The sequence below is a fragment of the Nicotiana tomentosiformis genome, chromosome 9, assembly GCF_000390325.3.
Source record: "Nicotiana tomentosiformis chromosome 9, ASM39032v3, whole genome shotgun sequence".
NCBI classification, from domain to species: Eukaryota; Viridiplantae; Streptophyta; class Magnoliopsida; order Solanales; family Solanaceae; genus Nicotiana; species Nicotiana tomentosiformis.
Genome location: NC_090820.1, coordinates 68,586,485 through 68,607,915, shown reverse-complemented (window position 1 = coordinate 68,607,915; position 21,431 = coordinate 68,586,485). Strand labels below are relative to the sequence as shown.

The window sequence follows — 21,431 nt, the reverse complement described above, 5'->3', positions numbered from 1 at the left end:
CCAAAGTTGCCTCCTCAACTAACTAACCCCTCCACTGAAGCAATATTCTTCGACCTCAGTTCTTGAACCTGCCTATGTAAGATCGCCACCAGCTTCTCAACATAAGATAAATCCTTGTCCAACTGGACAGTGCTAAAATCCAACACGTGAGACAGATCCTTGTGACACTTTAGGAGCATAGAAACATGGAATATTGGATGAACTCCTGCTAGACTAGGAGGCAAGGCAAGCTCATAGGCAACCTCCCCAACACATCGCAACAACTCAAATGGACCGATAAACCTCGGGCTCAGCTTTCCCTTTCTCCCGAACCTCATAACGCACTTCATAGGCGAAACCCGAAGCAACACCCGCTCCCCAACCATGAATGCAACACCACAAACCTTCCGATCTGCATAACTCTTCTGTCTGGACTGGGATGTACGTAGTTTATCCTGAATCACCTTAACCTTCTCCAGAGCATCCTGAACCAAGTCTGTACCCAATAATCTAGCCTCGCCCGACTCGAACTAACCCACCGGAGACCTACACCACCTACTATACATAACCTCATACGGTGCCATCTGGATGCTCGATTGGTGAGTGTTGTTATAAGCAAACTATGCTAGAGGCAAGAACTGATTAGATGAACCCCCAAACTCCATCACACACGCACAAAGCATATCCTCTAATATATGAATAGTGCGCTCGGACTGTCCGTCCGTCTGAGGGTGAAATACTGTTCTCAACTCCACTCGAGTCTCCAACTCATGCTGCACGATCCTCCAGAACCGTGATGTAAACTGCGTACCCCGGTCAGAGATGATAGATACTGGTAGGCCATGAAGCCTGACGATCTCGCAGATATACACTCTAGCCAGCTTCGCGGAAGAATAGGTAGTCATCACAGGAATGAAATGAGCTGACTTGGTTAGCCGGTCCACAATCACCCAAACTGCGTCAAACTTTCGCTGAGTCTGTGGAAGCCCAACAAAGAAATCCATAGTGATCTGCTCCTATTTCCATTCCGGAATATCTAATTTCTAAAACAACCCACCTGGTCGCTGATGCTCATACTTCACCTGCTGGTAATTTAGGCACCGAGTTACATACTCCACTATGTCCTTCTTCATTCTCCTCCACCAGTAATACTGTCTCAAGTCCTGATACTTCTTCGCGGCACCCAGATGAATAGAATACCGTGAACTGTGAGCCTGCTGGATAATCAGCTCACGCAAACCCTCTACATTGGGCACACATAGCCTGCCTGTATCCTTAATGCACCATCATCCCCAATAGTGACCTTCTTAGCATCACCGTGCTGGGCCGTGTCCTTAAGGACAAGTAAGTGGGGGTCATCATACTGACGCTCCCTGATATGATCATAAAGAGAAGACCAAGAGATCACACAAGCCAATACTCGACTCGGCTCAGAAATATCCAATCTAAAAAACTGGCTAGCTAAGGCCTAAACATCCAACACCAATGGCCTCTCTGCTGCTAGAATATATGGTAAGCTCCCCAAACTCTCTGCCCGGTGACTCAAGGCATCGGCCACCACATTGGCCTTACCGGGATGGTACAAAATGATGATATCAACGTCCTTAAGAAGCTCCAACCACCTCCGCTGACGCAAGTTAAGATCCTTTTTCTTGAACAGATGCTGCAAACTCCGATGATCAGTGTTAATCTCACAATGGACCCCATACAAATAGTGTCGCCAAATCTTCAAGGTGTGAACAATAGCTTCTAACTCAAAGTCATGGACATGATAGTTCTTCTCATGGGGCTTCAACTGGGGCAAAGTATAAGTGATCATTCTACTCTCTTACATTATAACACACACAATACCAATCCGCAAGGCATCACAATACACTGTGTAAGAACCAGAAGCTAATGGTAGAACTACAACTGGAGTCATGGTCAAAGCAGTCTTGAGCTTCTGAAAGCTCTCCTCGCACTCATCCGACCACCTGAAAGGAGCACCCTTTAGGGTCAATTTAGTCAAAGTAGATGCAATAGATGAGAAGCCCTCCACAAAACGGCGGTAATAACCAGCCAACCCGAGAAAACTTTGAATCTCCGTGGATGTGGACGGTCTTGGCCAACTCTGAACTGCCTCTATCTTCTTCAGGTCTACCTGAATACCCTCACTGGACACCACTTTCCCCAAGAACGCCACTGAATTAAGCCATAACTCACACTTGGAGAACTTTGCATAAAGCTTCTCGTGCCTCAACCGATGTAACACAATCCTCAGATGATGGGCATGCTCCTCCTAGCTACGAGTGTACACCATGATGTCATCAATGAATACAATAATGAATGAGTCAAGATAAGGCTGAAACACACTGTTCATCAGATGTATGAATGCTGCTAGGGTGTTGGTCAGCCCAAAAGACATCACAAGGAACTCATAATGGCCATATCGGGTCCTGAAAGCTGTCTTAAGAATATCTGAGTCCCGAATCTTCTGTTGGTGATACTCTGACCTCAAATCAATCTTGGAGAACACCATCGTTCTCTGAAGCTGGTCAAACAAATCATCAATACGTGGCAATGGATACTTGTTCTTGATTGTGACATTGTTCAACTGTCTGTAATCAATTCATATTCTTATAGTACCATCCTTCTTCTTTACAAATAGAACTGGTGCACCCCAAGGTGACACACTAGGCCGAATAAACTCTTTATCAAGGAGTTCCTGAAGCTGCTCCTTCAATTCCTTCAACTTCGTCGGTGCCATACGATACGGTGGAATAAAAATGGGCTGAGTGCCCGGCACCAAATAAATACCGAAATCAATATCCCTATCGGGCGGCATGCTCGGCAGGTCTGCAGGAAATACATCCGGAAAATCTCGCACCATTGGAACAAAATCAATAGTAGAGGTCTCTGCACTAACATCCCTCACAAAGGCCAGATAAGATAGACAACCCTTCTCAACCATCACCTGAGCCTGCAAGTATGAAATCACTCTACTGGGAACATAGTCTATTGAGCCGCTCCACTCAACCCTCGACAACCCCGACATCGCCAACGTCACAGTTTTAGCGTGACAATTGAGAACAACATGACATGGAGACAACCAATCCATACCTAAAATCAAGTCAAAACCGACCATACTAAGAAATAAGAGATCTACTTTGGTCTCCAAACTCTCAATAGTCACCACACATGACCGATATACACGGTCCACAATGACAGTATCGCCCACTGGCGTAGACACATGAACAGGTGAAATTAGAGTCTCACGGGGCATATCTAGAGAATGAGCGAAATACGAGGACACATATAAATAAGTGGATCCAGGGTTAAATAATACAGAGGCATCTCTATGGCAAACTGATACAATACCTGTAATCACAGCATCCGAAGCAATAACATCTGGTATGGCAGGAAGAGCATAGAAACGGGCCTAGCCGCCCCCTGATCAGACTCCCCCTCTCGGGTGACCCCTAGCTGACTGAGCTCCGCCCCTAGTTGGCTGGGCGGGTGATGAAGCAACTGGTGCTGAAGTCGAAGGCTGACTCCTCTACTGAGATGAACCTCCTGAAAGGCGGGGACAATACCTCTTGATATGACCCAAATCTCCACACTCAAAGCAACCTCTCTCTCCGTATGGTGGTGGGGACTGAAGGGAACCCCGAGCACTGCAATAACTGCTAGAAGGTCCAGACACAGATGAACCCTGAGCTGGTGGTGCATGAGACGAACTCTGAGCTGGCAGTGCACTGAATGAAGACTGGCCTTGCTAATAGCTGTGTGCACCATGGCCAGATGATGCACCACGGTGAACCGGGCGAGTCTTCTAATCATGTCTGAAAGGACGACCCCTACCGTGGTTGAAATGACCCCCAGAAGGAACACCGCTGAATCCACCATGTCCACGAGGCCTCTTGGCCTCACTCTCAACCCACTCCTGGCTGCAAACCATCTAAATCTGACGAGCAATATCGACAACCTTATCAAATGTAGCACCAAATACTCTCTCTCTAGTCATAAGCAATCACAACTGAAAAGTGAGGCCATCTATGAACCTCCTGATCCTTTCCATGTCTATGGAAACCAACCATATAGCATGATGTGCCAACTCTGAAAATCTCATCTCATACTGCGTCACGAACGTATCACCCAGACGAAGCTGCTCGAACTACATGTGCAGCTCCTCTCTGCGGGACTGAGGCACGAACTTCTCCAGAAGGAGAACAGAGAACTGCTGCCAGGTAAGGGGTGCTGTGCCAACCGACCTACACCTATCATAAGCCCCCTACCAATTGAATCAATCCCAGAGAACTAAAAAGTAGTGAACGAGACCCCACCGGTCTCTAGAATATCGGCTGTACGGAGTATCCTCTGACACCTATCCAAGAAGCCCTGCGCATCCTCTCCCTATACACCACTGAAAGATGGAGGCTGGAGCCTCCCAAACTTCTCCAATATACGCTACTCATCCTCGGGCATAGCAGGAACCACATAGTCCTGAGCAGCTGCAACCGACTGGGCTGGTAGTGCCCCTGGTGTCTGGAGTCCCTGTACCACCTGCTGTGGTATGCGGGCGGCAGGAGTCTGAGCACCTCCTCCGGCCTGAGAAGTGGCTGCTGCGGCCGGAATAGAGACCGCCTGAGCAATACTGGTCTCACAAGATCATCCACAACTGGAGCCTGCTCCTGAACGGGGGCAACTGGTGGATCTACAAGTGCTGCCTTAGCTGCAGTGCGAGCTGCACCTCCTGAAGGCCTAGAATCACAATGGGCATAGGTCGTGATTGATTGTACTGGTGGCTATCCATCCTGCTCTATAGCATGTGTCCTCACATCTCTGAGAGAATAGAACAACAGAAATTCAGTTACCAGAATCAAGCGATTCGCACGAGAAGAATTCAAGAATGTGAAAATTTTCTTAAGGGTTCGCCAGCCTATCGAAGATAAGTACATATGTCTCCGTACCGATCCGCAAGACTCTACTAAACCTGCTCATGACACGTGAGACCTATGTAACCTATGCTCTGATACCAACTTATCACGACCCAAAAACCACCATTGTGATGGCGCCTATCATGGAACTAGGCAAGCCACAACTCAACAATTTCAACATAGTAAATCACTCTTTTAGAAATAACAGAGAAACAATTTTTATTCAAGAAAAGCCATTTTAAAAAAGAATTTAACCAAAATACGGTACAATCCATCCCAAAACCGGGGTGTCACTAAGTACATGAGCGTCTAAAACTAGAATACAGTCCATAACAGTATCTAGAGAATAAAACTGAAAGTGCTGATAGAATAAGAAAGGAAAATCAAGGCCCGCAAAAGCCATACAACTACCTCAATAGTCCCCGAACTCAGATGGATCAACCAGCAGTCGCCGCCGTAACCAGGAACACCTGGATCTACACAAAAGGTGCATGGAGTAACATGAGTACATCCAACTCAGTAAGTAACAAGTACAAACTTTGGACTGAAAGGTAGTGATGAACTCAACTGGTATAGATAAAATGGAAATAACTGTGCAGAAACGTAGGCATGGTCTCAAATCACATAAGCAGCTCAAATAGTAAAGTAAAGCAGATCCGGACAGTGTAATGAATATAACTCTGTTATCTCTACATGCCAATGCACATACTGTAAGTGATGCACCATGTTGACAGCCTCAAGTGCTCACACTCTCAATATCTCAACCACCCGGTACTGTATATGGCCCACACGGCACAGGGAAGATCCATCCCAGAATATATACAACACTGACAATAGGTCACCCAGTATCGAGGAAAGGCAAAATCCAGCCCGGTGGAGAAGATCCATCTCCAGTATCAAGTACTTCGAACAGGATCCATGTCCAGGGAAGATCCATCCCTCAATAATATCAACCGCGCTCACTGGGGATGTGCTACAGACTCTGGGGGGGCTCCTACAGCCCAAGCGCTACCATACAATCAGTATAACCGATGTGGCGTGTAGCTCGATCCCATAACTGTCACTCATAAACAAGCTCTCAGCCTCACTCAGTCATCAATCTCTCCGGTCTCACTCACGGGCTCACAATATCATGAAAACTAGCCAGAAACAATGATATGATGTATCAATAAATAACAACTGAGACGGAGATATGATATGAAATGCATGAACATGACTGAGTACATAATATCTATGAAATTAGTGAGATGACAGCAAGAAACAACCAGTAGGGGTCCAAATAGTTCCGACATAAAGCCTAAGCATGATATCTAGCATGATTGACAGCTCAATTACTTTATCAAAAGATAAAAACACGGATATCAACAAAATAGAGTCACTATACAGTGCCATGGAATCAACCAGGCCACAATTCTCACAGTGCACGCCCGTCACTTGGCATGTGCGTCACCTTAATACCAATCGTATAGCACATAGTTCGGGGTTTCGAACCCTCAGAACCAAGTTTGAAAGCATTACTTACCTCAGACCGCGCAAAATCCTACTCTGAAATGCCTTTGCCCCTCGAATCAGCCTCTGAACACCCCGAATCTAGCTACAAGCAGTACGGTATAATTAATATAGGCTAAAGGAATCAATTCCACAAGAAAAACACGAAATTATACGCCAAAATCTGAAATAGGCTCGACCCGGCCCCCATGCCCACACCTTGAAATCCGAGAAAAGTCACAAATCCCGAAAGTCCACTCACTCACGAGTCTAACCATATTAAATTTACCCAAATCCGCTAACAAAATCCTATTCAAAACCTCAAAAATCTAAATCAAGAATTCTTCCTCTTTTTCCAAAAATTTTCACCCCAAATCACAAATTATATGGTGAAATTAAAGGCATAATCATGGGATTTGACCAAAATTGGATAGGATTCACTTACCCCAAACACCCACGCAAGAATCTCTCCAAAAATCGCCTTCTACGAGCTCCCACTGTAATGTTATGATATGAACTCGAAACCCTCGTTTCTAATCTTTTAAATCTGCCCAGATGCACCTTCATCGTGAATGCGACCACACTCTCGCGTTCGCGTAGACCAATTTGCCTGCCCCTCGACTTAACTCTTCGCGAACGCGACCACAGCTTCGCGAACGCAAAGCTTTACCAACATCACCCTTTGCAAATGCGACACCCGCTACGCGAACATGTAGAACACATCTTTGAGGTTCCCAGTTGTTCCACTTCCTCTACGCGAACGCGATGTCCTTCTCGTGTTCACGATGCACTGATACTTAAAACTTTGCGAACGCGTCCCCATCTTCGTGAACACGAAGAACAACTCCAACTGGCCTCTCAAATGCCTCACGCGATCGCGAGACATCTCTCGCGAACGCGATGAAGAAAAGTCTGCAACAAAAAGGCCAGAAAATCTACTATCCCACCTAAGTCCAAAATGATCCGTTAACCACGCGAAATCAAACCGAGGCCCCTGGGACCTCAACCAAACATACATACAAGTCCCAAAATACCATATGAACTTAATCGAACCTTCAAATCACATCAAACAACAACAAAAACATGAATCACCCTCCAATTCAAATTTAATAAACTTGAAACTTCAAATTTCCACAATCGATGCCGAAACCTATCAAATCACGTCTGATTGACCTCAAATTTTGCACACAAGTCATATTCAACATTATGGATCTACTCCAACTTCCGGAATCAGAATCCGACCCCGATATCAAAAAGTAAATCCCCCGGTCAAACTTCCTAAAAATTTAAGTTTCGCTATTTCAAGCCTAAATTAGCTACAGACCTCAAATTCACAGTCCGGACACGCTCCTAAGTCCAAAATCACCCAAAGAAGCTAACAGAACCGACATAACTCCATTCCACAGTCGTCTTCACACAATTTCAACTACGGTCAAAATTCTAAGACTTAAGCTCCCGTTTTAGAGACTAAGTGTCCTAAAACACTCCGAAACCAAAAACAAGACCTCCCGGCAAGTCACATAAGCAGAAACAGATACGGGGAAAACAATAAATAGGGGATTGAGGTTAATACACTCAAAACGACCGGCCGGGTCGTTACACACACTCTCTCTCTCTCTCTCTCTCTCTCTATATATATATATATATATATATATATATATATATATTACAATTTAGGATGTTAAATAAATTAAATATTATGTACATATATGTATATATACATACACAGATAGGATATAGTGTTCATATAAAAGTAATCTAAAAAAATACATACACACACATATCAACTATGTATTAAATATTATTTATTTAAAAGTTATATAAATTGACTAAAACCAACCGAATGCGGTCGGTTTTCTCATTAAATTAATACTTTAAAATATTTAAAATTAAAACCGACCAAATTCGGTCGGAAACATTTAATTAAATATTATTTCGGTTTTTAAATCAAATATATATATAGTTTTTGTTATATTAAAAAACCAATTGCCTTGGACGGGAAAAATAATTTCAATTATACCAACCGATTTCGGTCGGTATATTTGAAAATTTTTAATTAAAAATTATTTTATTAGATAATATGAAGTATGACCAGGTGTTGGTCAAATATTGACTAATTTTCGACCGATATCGGTCGAAATTTGTATATATTTATTGTGGGACCTCTATTTCTGTTGTCAATTTTTTTTTTTGACTTCTGCGATTAATTTACTTATTTTCTAGCCCATTTCGGTCGGTTTGGTTTCCGATCGATTTCGGTCGGAATTGTGTGGATGAATTTTTCCATTTTTCTAGTAGTATTTATGTTACCAACAACTCAACATAATATGATATAGTGAGACCACACAATTAAATTCACATTGACAATCAATTAAAAGTTATAACAGAGTCACAGATTGGCATGTTAAAGCAACACAATAAATCACGTAGAATGCATGACTCCCACAAGAAACCACAGTTGTTCCAACACCAAGATAACAACGAATAACTAAACACAATCAAAATACGGATGAATGATTGAAGAAAGAACAATGACCATTCAAATCAACAAGTTGTTCCAACATGGAATGTACAATAAAAATGACAACCGAGGTACCGCCTCGTATTCACATTTCACAATTTCAATCACAATATTTCCTTATATATTACCACGTGAACCTTACATTTAGTTTTCAAAATTATTTTTCCCAAAATAGCTACAAGCATTTTATCCCACCGTATCTCACCGCGTGGCTTCAAGTAGTTCCCCTACTAGTAGCACGCATATCAAGCCCACCTTATCTTACCGTATGCGTATTAACCCCTAGCCTTATACCACCAGATACGTATCAATATCACAACACAATCACAACTTGCACCACAAGTGCCCATACGCCACAACTAAACCATAATGTCAACAATACTAGTATTTTCACAACAAATAGCCCATGGCTCAACCACAATATGTACAAGAATTTCAACAATAACAAAATGAATGGGAATGCTTAACAAGGAAAGGTATCTCAACAATTAACAATTTTGCCTCAATGTGATAACGACTATTACAACTTCAACACCAATAACTTAATAAGATGATATTTCACGAAATAACAACTTCAATTAAAAGTGATTCAACAATTAAGAGGTAACAAGACAACAAGGAAGGCAATAACTTCAACTAAAGCATATAAGAGCAAAATAACAAGTAAGAGGTAGAACAAGTGCTAACAACATCAAATAGAGCATGTAAGAGTAAATTAAGAACGAGAGATATAACATGCTATGACAATTCAATTAAAGGCATGGAAAGAGTCTAGATAATCTAAACAGGTCGAATACCACATATAGCCTGTGTACCAACTTGTCACCTTGCGTACACGACTTTCACATAACACAGATAGCACAATCAACACAAATCATAAGGGGTAGTTTCCCCCACACAAAGTTAGGCAAGATACTTACCTCAATTAGGCCAACTCAATCTTCCGAAATAGCCTTACCCCTAAAATTCGCCTCCACACGGCTCAAATCTAACCAAAAATTACTTAACCAAAAATGCAAGAGAAACCAATTACAATAAATAAAGCTATGATCTTTATATTTCTCCCAAAAAGTCAACAAAAGTCAATGTCGGGTCTACCTTGGATTCTGAATCCAAGCTTACCCGAGAAAAGCCCGAACCAATACAAGCTCACAAGAATGAAAACTGATTCAAACGGATTCCGATAGCTCAACCAATTCACCAAAAACATCGCTCTTGGGTGTTCATAACCCAAGAGTCCAACCCACACTAGTTGGGTCCTATATCTCCTGAAATACTCCTCCAAAACTTGCCAAATTCAGGTATGTTGTTCTCCTAATATTGGAGAACAAGATCCCAAAAGGAATCGGGAAATAAACGCCTCTAACTCATTTTCAAATTTTAAATTTAGGACATAACCCTGGGTCTTGATTGAAAGACTTAATTGCGTTTCAATTAAAATCATGGATTAAAGCGTAAACCAAGGGAATGAATTAAAGGAAAATACATACGTTATGGTTTGAATTCTCCCAATCCCAAACATTTAAGATGAGAAAAACTTCAACAACATTAATAGTCAAAATGCCCATTTGTTCTACCTTGTTTCTTATTTCAAACCATCCCAAAACTTGTTTTTGATGCCTCCAATGGATTCCTCGTGAAAGTGCAGTCAAGTTAGGCTTTTGAATCACTCAATTTGACCTTATAATGAATGAGATATTATGGTTTCAATATTTGGAAATAGTGCAGGTTTTTAAATACGAATTTAGTGACAATTTTGTAATTAATCTGAAAAATCGGACAAACCAATTCTTAGTAAATGACCATAAATTCCTCATACGATGTCAAAACTTGATGATTTCAGTTACTATGGTTCCAAAATTACAATACGGATATAATGGTTTAGTCGAAATACGAACCAAAGGCCTTTTAATCAATATGGTAACCTTTATGCTCAAATCGACGTCGAAAGCGAAAACAATCACCATACAACCCAAACTTATCCAAAACTCATTAGAATTTAACCAACGTTTATGGACATGTCCAAAATTATCATACAAACTTATTGGAATAATTAAAACTTTCCGAGTCTGTTTACCCAAAAGTCAAATGTTGGTCAACTCTTACAACTTAAAGCTTCTAAAACAAGAATCATTCTTCCAAATCAAATTCGAACCGCTCGAGAACCGAAACCAACCATACACGCAAGTCATAATACATAAGATAAATCTACTCAAAGTCTCAAACCACCGAATGGAATGCTAAAGCTCAAAATGATCGGTCGGGTCATTACATTCTCCCCCACTTAAACATACGTTCGTCCTCAAACGTGCCAAGAGCCGTTCCAATGCCATCAAATCGCCATATAACCTCACCATTCACATAACCATGGGTGATCCCATGTCACCTCAATCCCTATAAGCCTGACAACACCACCTAACAGAGGATCCTTACTTCAACCTTAGTCCATAAACATTAAAACCCAAATCCCCAACATCCAGAACTCATTATATGACCCTATTCTTGCATCTATGCACTATATAACTCTGAACAAGATGTATCAATCCATAACCATATCTCAAGACATAATCACATGATATACCACATAACTCAAATACTAATAACAATAACTTCTGACCGCAATAGCTGCTCGATAAACAACCCGACACCGGTAACAAATCTCATATCAACTAAAACCTTATTATGAACCTTCGTACATGCCAATGATGAAAGAAACATACAGAAACTCATAACCACCCATTAGATTAACAAGTCGTGTAACTCTCTCGCCTGATAGGAACCATGGCCAAAATCTAAGCAGACTAGTGACACAATTCTTGCAAACATACCGTAATCAAATCCGATGGCACGCATTTCAGGCCCAATAACCTCACCTCATCCAGTACAAGCTACTCGACCGACCCGTCACACAAATCCCACTTAGAGCCACCTACCAGGCAATACATGCACCAACGAACAATAACTCAAATATACCCAATAATGGAAAGAGAATGGAAATGAAGAAACCATCCCGCCAGCTCAACAGATACCATCACGAAGCATAGTGCTATTAATCCACCACACAAGGGGAAACATAACCCACGAAATAAGAACAAAGAATCATGTCCTGGCGTAACGTCGCTGCGATGAATGACCCAATCCGACATCGGTCCACCTGGAATACGTCGAGCCATAATACTCACAATCAATAACCATAAGCATATCAACATCAAACACACGAAGCGCGTGACCATAACTATGGATATATGAATATCACTATGTACCAGAAACAGGAAGGCCATAACCAAGGCACAATCAACCATTCAACACCCCAAGAGAAATCTCGCTCGAATTTTACTACAAAGCCCAAACATAACCGCATCGGTGTGTAGATAACCAATAGATAACAACCCATTGCAACATAGGAGAGTAACACATGAGATATATCATAACATAAATGCGATCCACCCTAACCAATAACATACCCCTCCATAATAACTGTGCTGAGTAGATAAATATGACCCGATTTAGAACAAACATACTTATTAGACCTACTAGTAGCCTCCAAATCAATTCTGATCCTTCCGAAGTAGGTAGATAGCCTCCGAAAAGCCCACAATAACATATCTATAGTACATACCATTAGTTGCAAACCTCTTAACATACCTTCACCGTTCACAACCATGAAATCTCCATATCTGATCACAACTACACTACTCAAATAACTAACACATTCCTCACATACTTCTATAATTCTTTCATGCCAGAAAGCAAAATCTGGACATCAGCAGTCGATCAACCAGGCGATTACCGTAATACTAGTCAAGCATCTGCAATCGAAACATAATGCGCCTTTTGGAGTGCACACCCTTCTTAGGTGGTATGAAATAATGCTAACATTCTTCTAAACATCTGAAATCGTCCATGTTGTCTAGAACTAATGACCCCATCCAGGTAAAAATCATAATATGCAACATGCTCTTTATGCTGGTAGCAGACATATAGCTCAAGCTCTGGTCGACACTATCAAGAACTCTTCGAGGCTAGTCCGCACATCACCAAGCCATCAGAACTGAACTTCCCCAACCCAACCAGGTCACGCAAGCCGTCAAACCCAAGAGTATTTCCATAGAACGCTGGTGAAGTATTACCACACCAAAAGACCAGTTACCTTTGTTGCTCTATTGACCCAACACCGCCGAGCTGGCCCATTTCTTCTAATCCTCCTGACTTGTCTTCATGTCAACACTTTCCCTTATCGGTACACCCAACAATGCTACAACCGAGATACCCACTCTGAAGAGACCTTCTGTGAATCTAAAGATGTTTCTCTAACCTCTCTGATACTGGAATGTAGATTTAGAAATGATACAGATATACCGCAAGTTCCAGCACCATCCCTTGAAAATCTCAAATCTTAGTCATGTACAATTCCGGGGTACCCCTCAACACTGCATATATACCTCAAATCCAAGAGTGATATGATACTTGACCACGCAATCTGATCATCGATAGTAGACTCCCCCATTTAGTGCGAAGTCATAGGGCACAACATCCGATGATCCACATTACCAACTTTCATAAGCTCGTACAACACCAATTAGATACACGAACCAGTTGCATCCTACACTTGAACAATTGAAGATGTACCAACATGTCTGTGTCCTTAGTCTGGACAATACCTCGAGACAATGATCGAGAATATATGGCCTCCTCGTAGCCCATACGCAACATTATAAACCATCGAGGTATAGCTTATACCGAGCGCGCAATATCATATACGAGTGGATGTAAAAGAATATAAGATATATGCTTCAAAATGAATCAATGCCTCACAATAAGGAATGGAAGGAGTGGTTCCTAATAGTTCCATTGCCTCTCGAAGATAAGTACAGATGTCTCCGTACCGATCCGCAAGACTCTACTAAAATTGCTTATGACTCGTAGCACCTATGAACCTAGAGCTCTGATACCAACTTGTCATGACCCCAATTTCTCACCTTAGGATGTCGTGATGGCACCTAGACTCTAAGACAAGGTAAGCCTAACACATGCTGATTTAATACCAGAATTGAACTATTTAATCATTTATAGAAACCATTAAATGATATACATAGCCGCAAGCGGCATATAGTTATACATTTCCCAAAATCGATAGTACTGAGTCATAAGCACAACTAAAACATACAAGACTTTCTAAACACAATACTATTTTGAATTACAGTTTAACAATAGCATAATGAAGTAAGATAGTGACTCTGAGGCCTACTAACATCAAGCAGGTATACCTTGAAGTCTCCTGCCGCGCAGATGCAACTTCAACAACACAATCAGAATACCTGGATCTACACAAAAATGTGCAAAAACGTAGCATGAGTACACCACAACGGTCCCCAGTAAGTATCAAGCCTAACCTCGGTAGAGTAGTGACGAGGCCAGGTCAAGACACCTACTAGGCATAGAAACATGTTCAAGATATACATAAGCTAACAATGGAAAGATAATCAATGTAAGACCAAAGACAGAGAGGTTATTGATTTACAACCAATAATGAAGTAATATAAACATAAATGGCAGCAAGTAGTAAACGAGTAATGAAGAAATATCATAATAAGAACACCGATGAGATGTAAATGAACTCAAATAAGAAAAAACGGATGAAAACTTAAATAATTAAATCGCTCCTAACGCATGGACTTGCAACAAAAATTATCCCAAGGCACCACACCTCATAAACCGCAAGTGATGGACCACAATTTTGAAATATTACACATATGGCACCTCGTGCCCACAATAACAACAACCTTTGCAACCGTGATAAGTATTAATTTAGATGAACGACAGATATATTTAAACACCATAAAACATAAATAACAATCTTGAATAAAGTAAGGTGTCAAATGAAATAATGAGTTTATTTTAGAAATCAAGTAAAGTAAAATAATATACAATTTGTACGAAATCGTGTATAAGATGGGTTTAGTTTAGAAATCAATAAAACTGATTAAAAGTATCATTTTTAAACAAATCAAAACTTAAGTTAAATTAACGAATTAAATATAGAATTTGTTAGGGAAAAACATGATAATAATTTTAAGTAAGGTAAACATCTAACAGGGTGATGAGTATAATTTGAGAACCCAATTATAGTGAAAGTGCGATAACCATTTAGAATAATAAGGCACCGAGTGAGATAACGAGTTCTATCTTAAGATGCACATAGAATAAAGCATGTTAGTAATTCTTTTATTTAAACCATTATGTTACCAACAACTCAACAAAATATGATATAGTGACACCACACAATTAAATTCACATTGACAATCAATTCACCAACTTATAACAGAGGCACAAATTGGCATGTTCAAGCAACATAACAAATCACGTCGAATGCATGACTCACACAAGAAACCACAATCGTTCTAACACCAAGATAACAATGAATAACCAAACACAATTAAAATGCGGATGAATGATTGAAAGAAGAACAATGACCGTTCAAATCAACAAGTTGTTCCAACATGGAATGTACAATGAAAATCACAATCGAGGTACCACCTCGTATTCACATTTCACAATTTTAATCACAATCTTTCCTTATATCACCGCATGAGCTTTACATTTAGTTTTGAAAATCTTTTTTTCCGAAATAGCTACACGCGTTTTAGCCCACCTTATCTCACCGCGTGGCTTCAAGTAGTTCTCCTACTAGCAACACGCGTATCAAGCCCACCTTATATCACCACATGCATATCAACCCCTTGCCTTATACCACCACATGCGTATTAATATGACAACACAATCACAACTCGCACCACAAGTGCCCATATGCCACAACTTGCCACAAAGTCAACAATACCAATATTTCAACAACAAATAACTCATGGATCAACCACAATGTGTTCAAGATTTTCAACAATAACAAAATGAATGGGAATGCTCAACAAGGAAAGGTATCTCAATAATTAGCAATTTCGGCTCAATGTGATAACGACTATTACAACTTCAACACAAATAACTCAATAAGATGATATTCCAAAAAATAACAACTTTAATTAAAAGTGATTCAACAATTAAGAGGTAACAAGACAATAAGGAAGGCAATAACTTCAACTAAAGCATATAAGAGCAAAATAACAAGTAAGGGGTACAACAAGTGCTAACAACGTCAAATAGAGCATGTAAGAGTAGATTAACAATGAGAGATATAACATGCTATGACAAATCAATTAAAGGCATGGAAAGAGTCTAGATAATCTAAACCGGTTGAATACCACATATAGCCTATGTACTGTCACGACCCAAAATCCCAAGTGCCGTGATGGCGCCTATCATGATACTAGGTAAGCCGACAACTCACACATACCAACATCTTGAAAATTAAAATATACGAAGATTAGCTTAAGTAAGTAAAAGTCTCATAAAACTGAATGAAAACGTCACAGCTCAATACAGAATTTACCAAAACCCAGGTGTCACTAAGTACATGAGCATCTATACCCTAACATAGTCTGATACACTGTCTAAGAAAGTAGAATAGAATAAGTACAACTAAGAGATAAGGGAGTAGAGTCAAGGTCCGCGGACGCCAAGGCAGCTACCTCTATAATCTCCGAACGACTGAAACTCCGAGATCAGCAACCATCGTGTCCGGAAACACCTGGATACGCACACGAAATGCATGGTGTAGCGTGAGTACAACCAACTCAATAAGTAAAAAGTCTAACCTTTGGACTGAAAGCGGTAACGAGTCCGAACAATACATTCCAAATACATAATTTAACAGTACAGAAATTTATAGAACATATGACAGTAATATCTCAGAGTAACTCATAATTTGCTGGTACCAGTACAGGAATGTAGACATGCTTCCAGGTTTAACTGTTAAACTCAGAACATATAAAATATGTCAAGTCTGAATGATATGAGGAATATGACATCTCTATATCTACATGCCAATATGCATATCGTATGTGATGCAACACAATGAAAGCCTCGCGTACTCATACTCTCGGAGTACTCAACCTGTTTGTATCAATACTCACTCATCACACTCAATCACTCAGCACTATACATGGCAGATCTAGGCCAAATGCTAATAAATCCTGCTGCGGCGCGCAGCCCGATCCTATCATGAATCAATAGCAACTGCGCTCACTGTAGGTGTGCATACTCTGGAGGGGAAGATCCAGCTCAAGCGCTATAATAATCCAACCATGGAATAAATCAATAAAGCGTGCAGCGGCGAGCAGCCCGATCCCATGAGTATCACTCATAAATAGGCCCTCAGCCTCACTCAGTCATCAATCTCTCCAGTCTCTCGGGCTCAAAACACTCATGCTAAGTAGCCCAAATCAATGATACATGATGTGACAATATATGATAACAGAAACTGAGATATGATATGAAAATAATGAATGCGACTGAGTACATAACTGCAATCAAGCAAATAACTCAACAGCAAAGAACGACCACTGCGGGTCCCATTAGCACCATCACATAGCCTAAATATGATTTCTAACATAAATCATATCTCAAGTGCTCTAACACATAGGGTACATTAATAATATTCATATAAGATAGCTACACAGTTCCACGAAATTACTGAATCATAATTACTACGGTGCATACCCACATGAGCCCATATGAAAATGCTAAGTTCTAAATCGAAAGTCAAAAGGTTAACTCAAAAGTTAACCCTCGAGCCCACGTCTCGGAATTCGATGAAAGTTACAAAATCCGAATACCCATTTAACCATGAGACCATTCATACCAAAATTACTGAAATTCGATACCAGAAAACTTCAGCAATCTTCAAAGTCCCATTTCACTCTGTTAACCATTCGAAATCATACTCGAGGCCCTCGGGACCCCAACCAAGCATACCAACAAGTCCTAAAATATCCTACGAACTTAGTCGAGGCCTCAAATCACATCAAACAACCTAAAAAATATGAATCGCACCCCAATTCAAGCCTAATGAACTTATAACTTCTACATTCGATGCCGAAACCTATCATATCAAGTCCGATTGACCTCAAATTTTACACACAAGTCATAATTGACACAACAGACCTATTCCAACTTCCGGAACCAAAATCATATCTCGGTAACCACAAAGTCAACTCTCGGTCAAACTTCTCATTTTCCAAAACTTCTAATTTTCCAACTTTCGCCATTCCAAGCCTAAATCAACTACGTACCTCATAATTACTATCCGGACACAATCCTAAGTCCAAAATCACCCAACGGAGTTATCAGAACCATCAAAACTCTATTCGGGAGCCATTTAAACATAAGTCAACATCCGGTCAACCTTTTCAACTTAAGCATCCAATCTTGAGACTAAGTGTCTCAACTTATTTTGGAACATCCACGGAACTGAACCAACTACCACGACAAGGCACATAACGACAATTGAGCATAAAATAAGTAGTAAATGGGGGAACATGGCTACAACACTCAAAACGACCGGCCGGGTCATTACATCCTCCCCCTCTTAAATAAGCATTCATCCTCGAACGGTTCTAGAAACATACCTGGAGTCTCAAATAGGTGTGGATATCTACTCCGCATCTCCCGTTCGGTCTCCAAAGTAGCCTCCTCGACTAGCTGACCTCTCCACTGCGCCTTCATTGAAGCCATGTTCTTTGACCTCAACTTTCGAACCCGCCGATCCAAAATGGCCACTGACTCCATATCATAAGTCAAATCACCATCCAACTGAACCGTGCTAAAGTCCAAACATGACACGGATCGCCGACATACTTCCGGAGCATAGAAATATGAAATACTGGATGAACACTAGACAGACTGGGCGCCAAGGCAAGCTTGTAATCTACCTCTCCAATCCACTAAAGCACCTCAAATGGACCAATGTACCGAGGGATCAACATGCCCTTCTTCCCGAACCTCATATCACCTATCATGGGTGAAACTCTTAGCAGTACCTTCTCCCCAACCATATAAGTAACATCATGAACCTTCCGATTAGTGTGGCTCTTCTATCTTGACTGCGTCATGCGAAGCCAATCCTGAATCAATTTAACCTTATCCAAAGCATCCTAAACCAAGTCAGTACCTAACAACCTAGCCTCACCCGACTCAAACTATCCCACTAGAGACCGACACCATCTTCCATACAAAGCCTCATACAGAGCCATCTGAATGCTTGATTGGTAGCTATGTTGTAGGCAAACTATGCAAGCGGCAGAAACGTATCCCAAAAACCCCCAAAATCTATGACACAAGTGCGTAGCATATCCTCCAATATCTGAATAGTGCGCTCAAACTATCCGTACGTCTGAGGGTGGAAGGTTGTACTAAACTCAACCTGGGTGCCTAACTCTCGCGGCACTGCTCTCCAAAACTGTGATGTAAACTGCGTGCCCTGATATAAAATGATGGACACCGGCACACCGTGAAGGAGAATAATCTCGATGATGTAGATCTCAGCCAACTACTCCGAAGAATAAGTAGTCCCAACTGGAATGAAATGCACAAAGTTGGTCAACTGATCCACAATCACCCAAATAGCATCAAATTTCCTCGAATTCCGTGGGAGCCCAACTAAAAAATCCATGGTGATACGATCCCATTTCCACTTCGGAATATCAAGCCTCTGAAGCAATCCGTCCGGTCTCTGATTCTCGCACTTCAGCTGCTGACAGTTTAGGCAGTGAGCTACAAACCCTACTATATCCTTCTTCATCCTCCTCCAGCAATAGTGCTGCCTCAAGTCATGGTACATCTTCGCGGAACCCGGATGAATAGAATACCGCAAACTATGGGCCTCCTCAAGGATCATCTCACATAGCCCATCTAAATTAGGCACACAAATTTGACCCTACATCTTGAACACCCCATCATCCCCAATAGTAACATTGTTGGCATCACCGTGCTGAAACCGTGTCCTTAAGGACAAGCAAATGGGGATCATCATACTGGCGCTCTCTGATGCGATCATATAAGGACGACCGAGAAACCACACAAGCTAGAACTCGACTAGGCTCCGAATTATCTAATCTCACGAACTTTTTGGCCAAGGCCTGAACATCAGCTGCAAGCGGTCTCTCACCGACAGGAATAAATACAAGGCTACCCATACTCACCACCTTTCTACTCAAAGCATCGGCCACCATATTGACCTTCCCAGGATGATACAGAATGGTAATATCATAGTCCTTTAGCAGCCCCAACCATCTTCGTTGCCTCAAATTTAAATCCTTCTATTTGAACAAGTGCTGGAGACTTCGATGATCCGTAAATACCTCACAAGATACACTGTAGAGATAATGCCTCCAAATCTTCAATGCATGAACGATGGCTGCTAACTCCAAATCATGAATATGGTAGTTCTTCTCACGGGGCTTCAACTGAAGTGAAGCATAAGCAATTACTCTACCCCCTTGCATCATGACATACCCAATACCAATCCAAGAAGCATCACAATACACTGTATAAGAGCCAAAAGCGGAAGGTAGAACTAGAACTAGAGCTGTAGTCAAGGCGGCCTTGAGCTTCTGAAAGCTCTCGTCACACTCATTCGACCACCTGAATGGAGCACCTTTCTGGGCTAATTTGGTCAAAGACACTGTAATGGACGAGAAACCCTTCACAAAGCGACGATATTATCTGGCCAAAATGAGAAAACTTTGAATCTCAGTAGCGGAAGATGGTCTGGGCCCGCTCTGATACCAACTTGTCATGACACAAATCACTAATTAAATGATGAAATCAAAGATATATTCATGTAATTTAACCAAAACCAAGTAAGAATCACTTACCCCAATCACTCCCTTGAAAATCTCTCCAAGAGTCGCCTAAATCCGAGCTCCCAAAATCAAATTGTGAAATAAACTCAAACCCTCATATTTGAGACTTTAAATTCTTCCCAGATATCCCTCAATCGCGATCGCGCAAAATGCTTCACGATTGGGAAGCACAAACTAAGCTGCCCAAAAATTAACCCTACGTGATCCTCAGTCAACAATCTCTCCAGTCTCTAGGGCTCACAACATTCATGCTAAGTATCCCAAATCAATGATACATGATGTGGCAATATATGATAATAGAGACTGAGATATGATATGCAAATGATAAATGCGACTGAGTACATAACTAGAATTAAGCAAATAACTCAACAACAAAGAACGACCACTGTGGGTCCCAGTAGCACCAGCACATAGCCTAAACATGATTTCTAACATAAATCATAGCTCAAGTGCTCTAACACATATGGTACAGTAATAATATTTAGATATGATAGCTACACAGTTCCACGGAATTGACTGAATCACAAATATTATGATGTATGCCCACATGCCCGTCACCTAGCATGCGCGTCACCTCAACACCAATCTCATACCACGTAATATCATGGATTCATACCCTCAGAACCAAGTTTAGAAGTGTTACTTACCTCAAACCGGCAAATCTCTACTCCAACAAGCCCCTGCCTCGCGAATCGGCCTCCAAATGCCTCGAATCTAGCCACACATAATTCGATACAATCAACTCAAGCTATAGGAATCAATTCCACATGAAAA

General features: G+C 41.2%; 1 protein-coding gene across 1 annotated transcript in view; it reads right to left on the bottom strand.

Moving 5' to 3' along the window:
* Positions 1-1,807: 1,807 nt before the first annotated feature.
* Positions 1,808-21,431, bottom strand: part of LOC138898932 (uncharacterized) — a 72,528-nt gene continuing 52,904 nt past the window's right edge. Inside the window, exons 2-3 of the mRNA XM_070185041.1 lie at positions 20,154-20,338; positions 1,808-2,257 (exon numbers count right to left, since the gene is read on the bottom strand). Coding sequence (XP_070041142.1) covers positions 1,808-2,257; positions 20,154-20,338 — 635 coding nt within the window. The remainder of the gene's footprint in view (positions 2,258-20,153; positions 20,339-21,431) is intronic.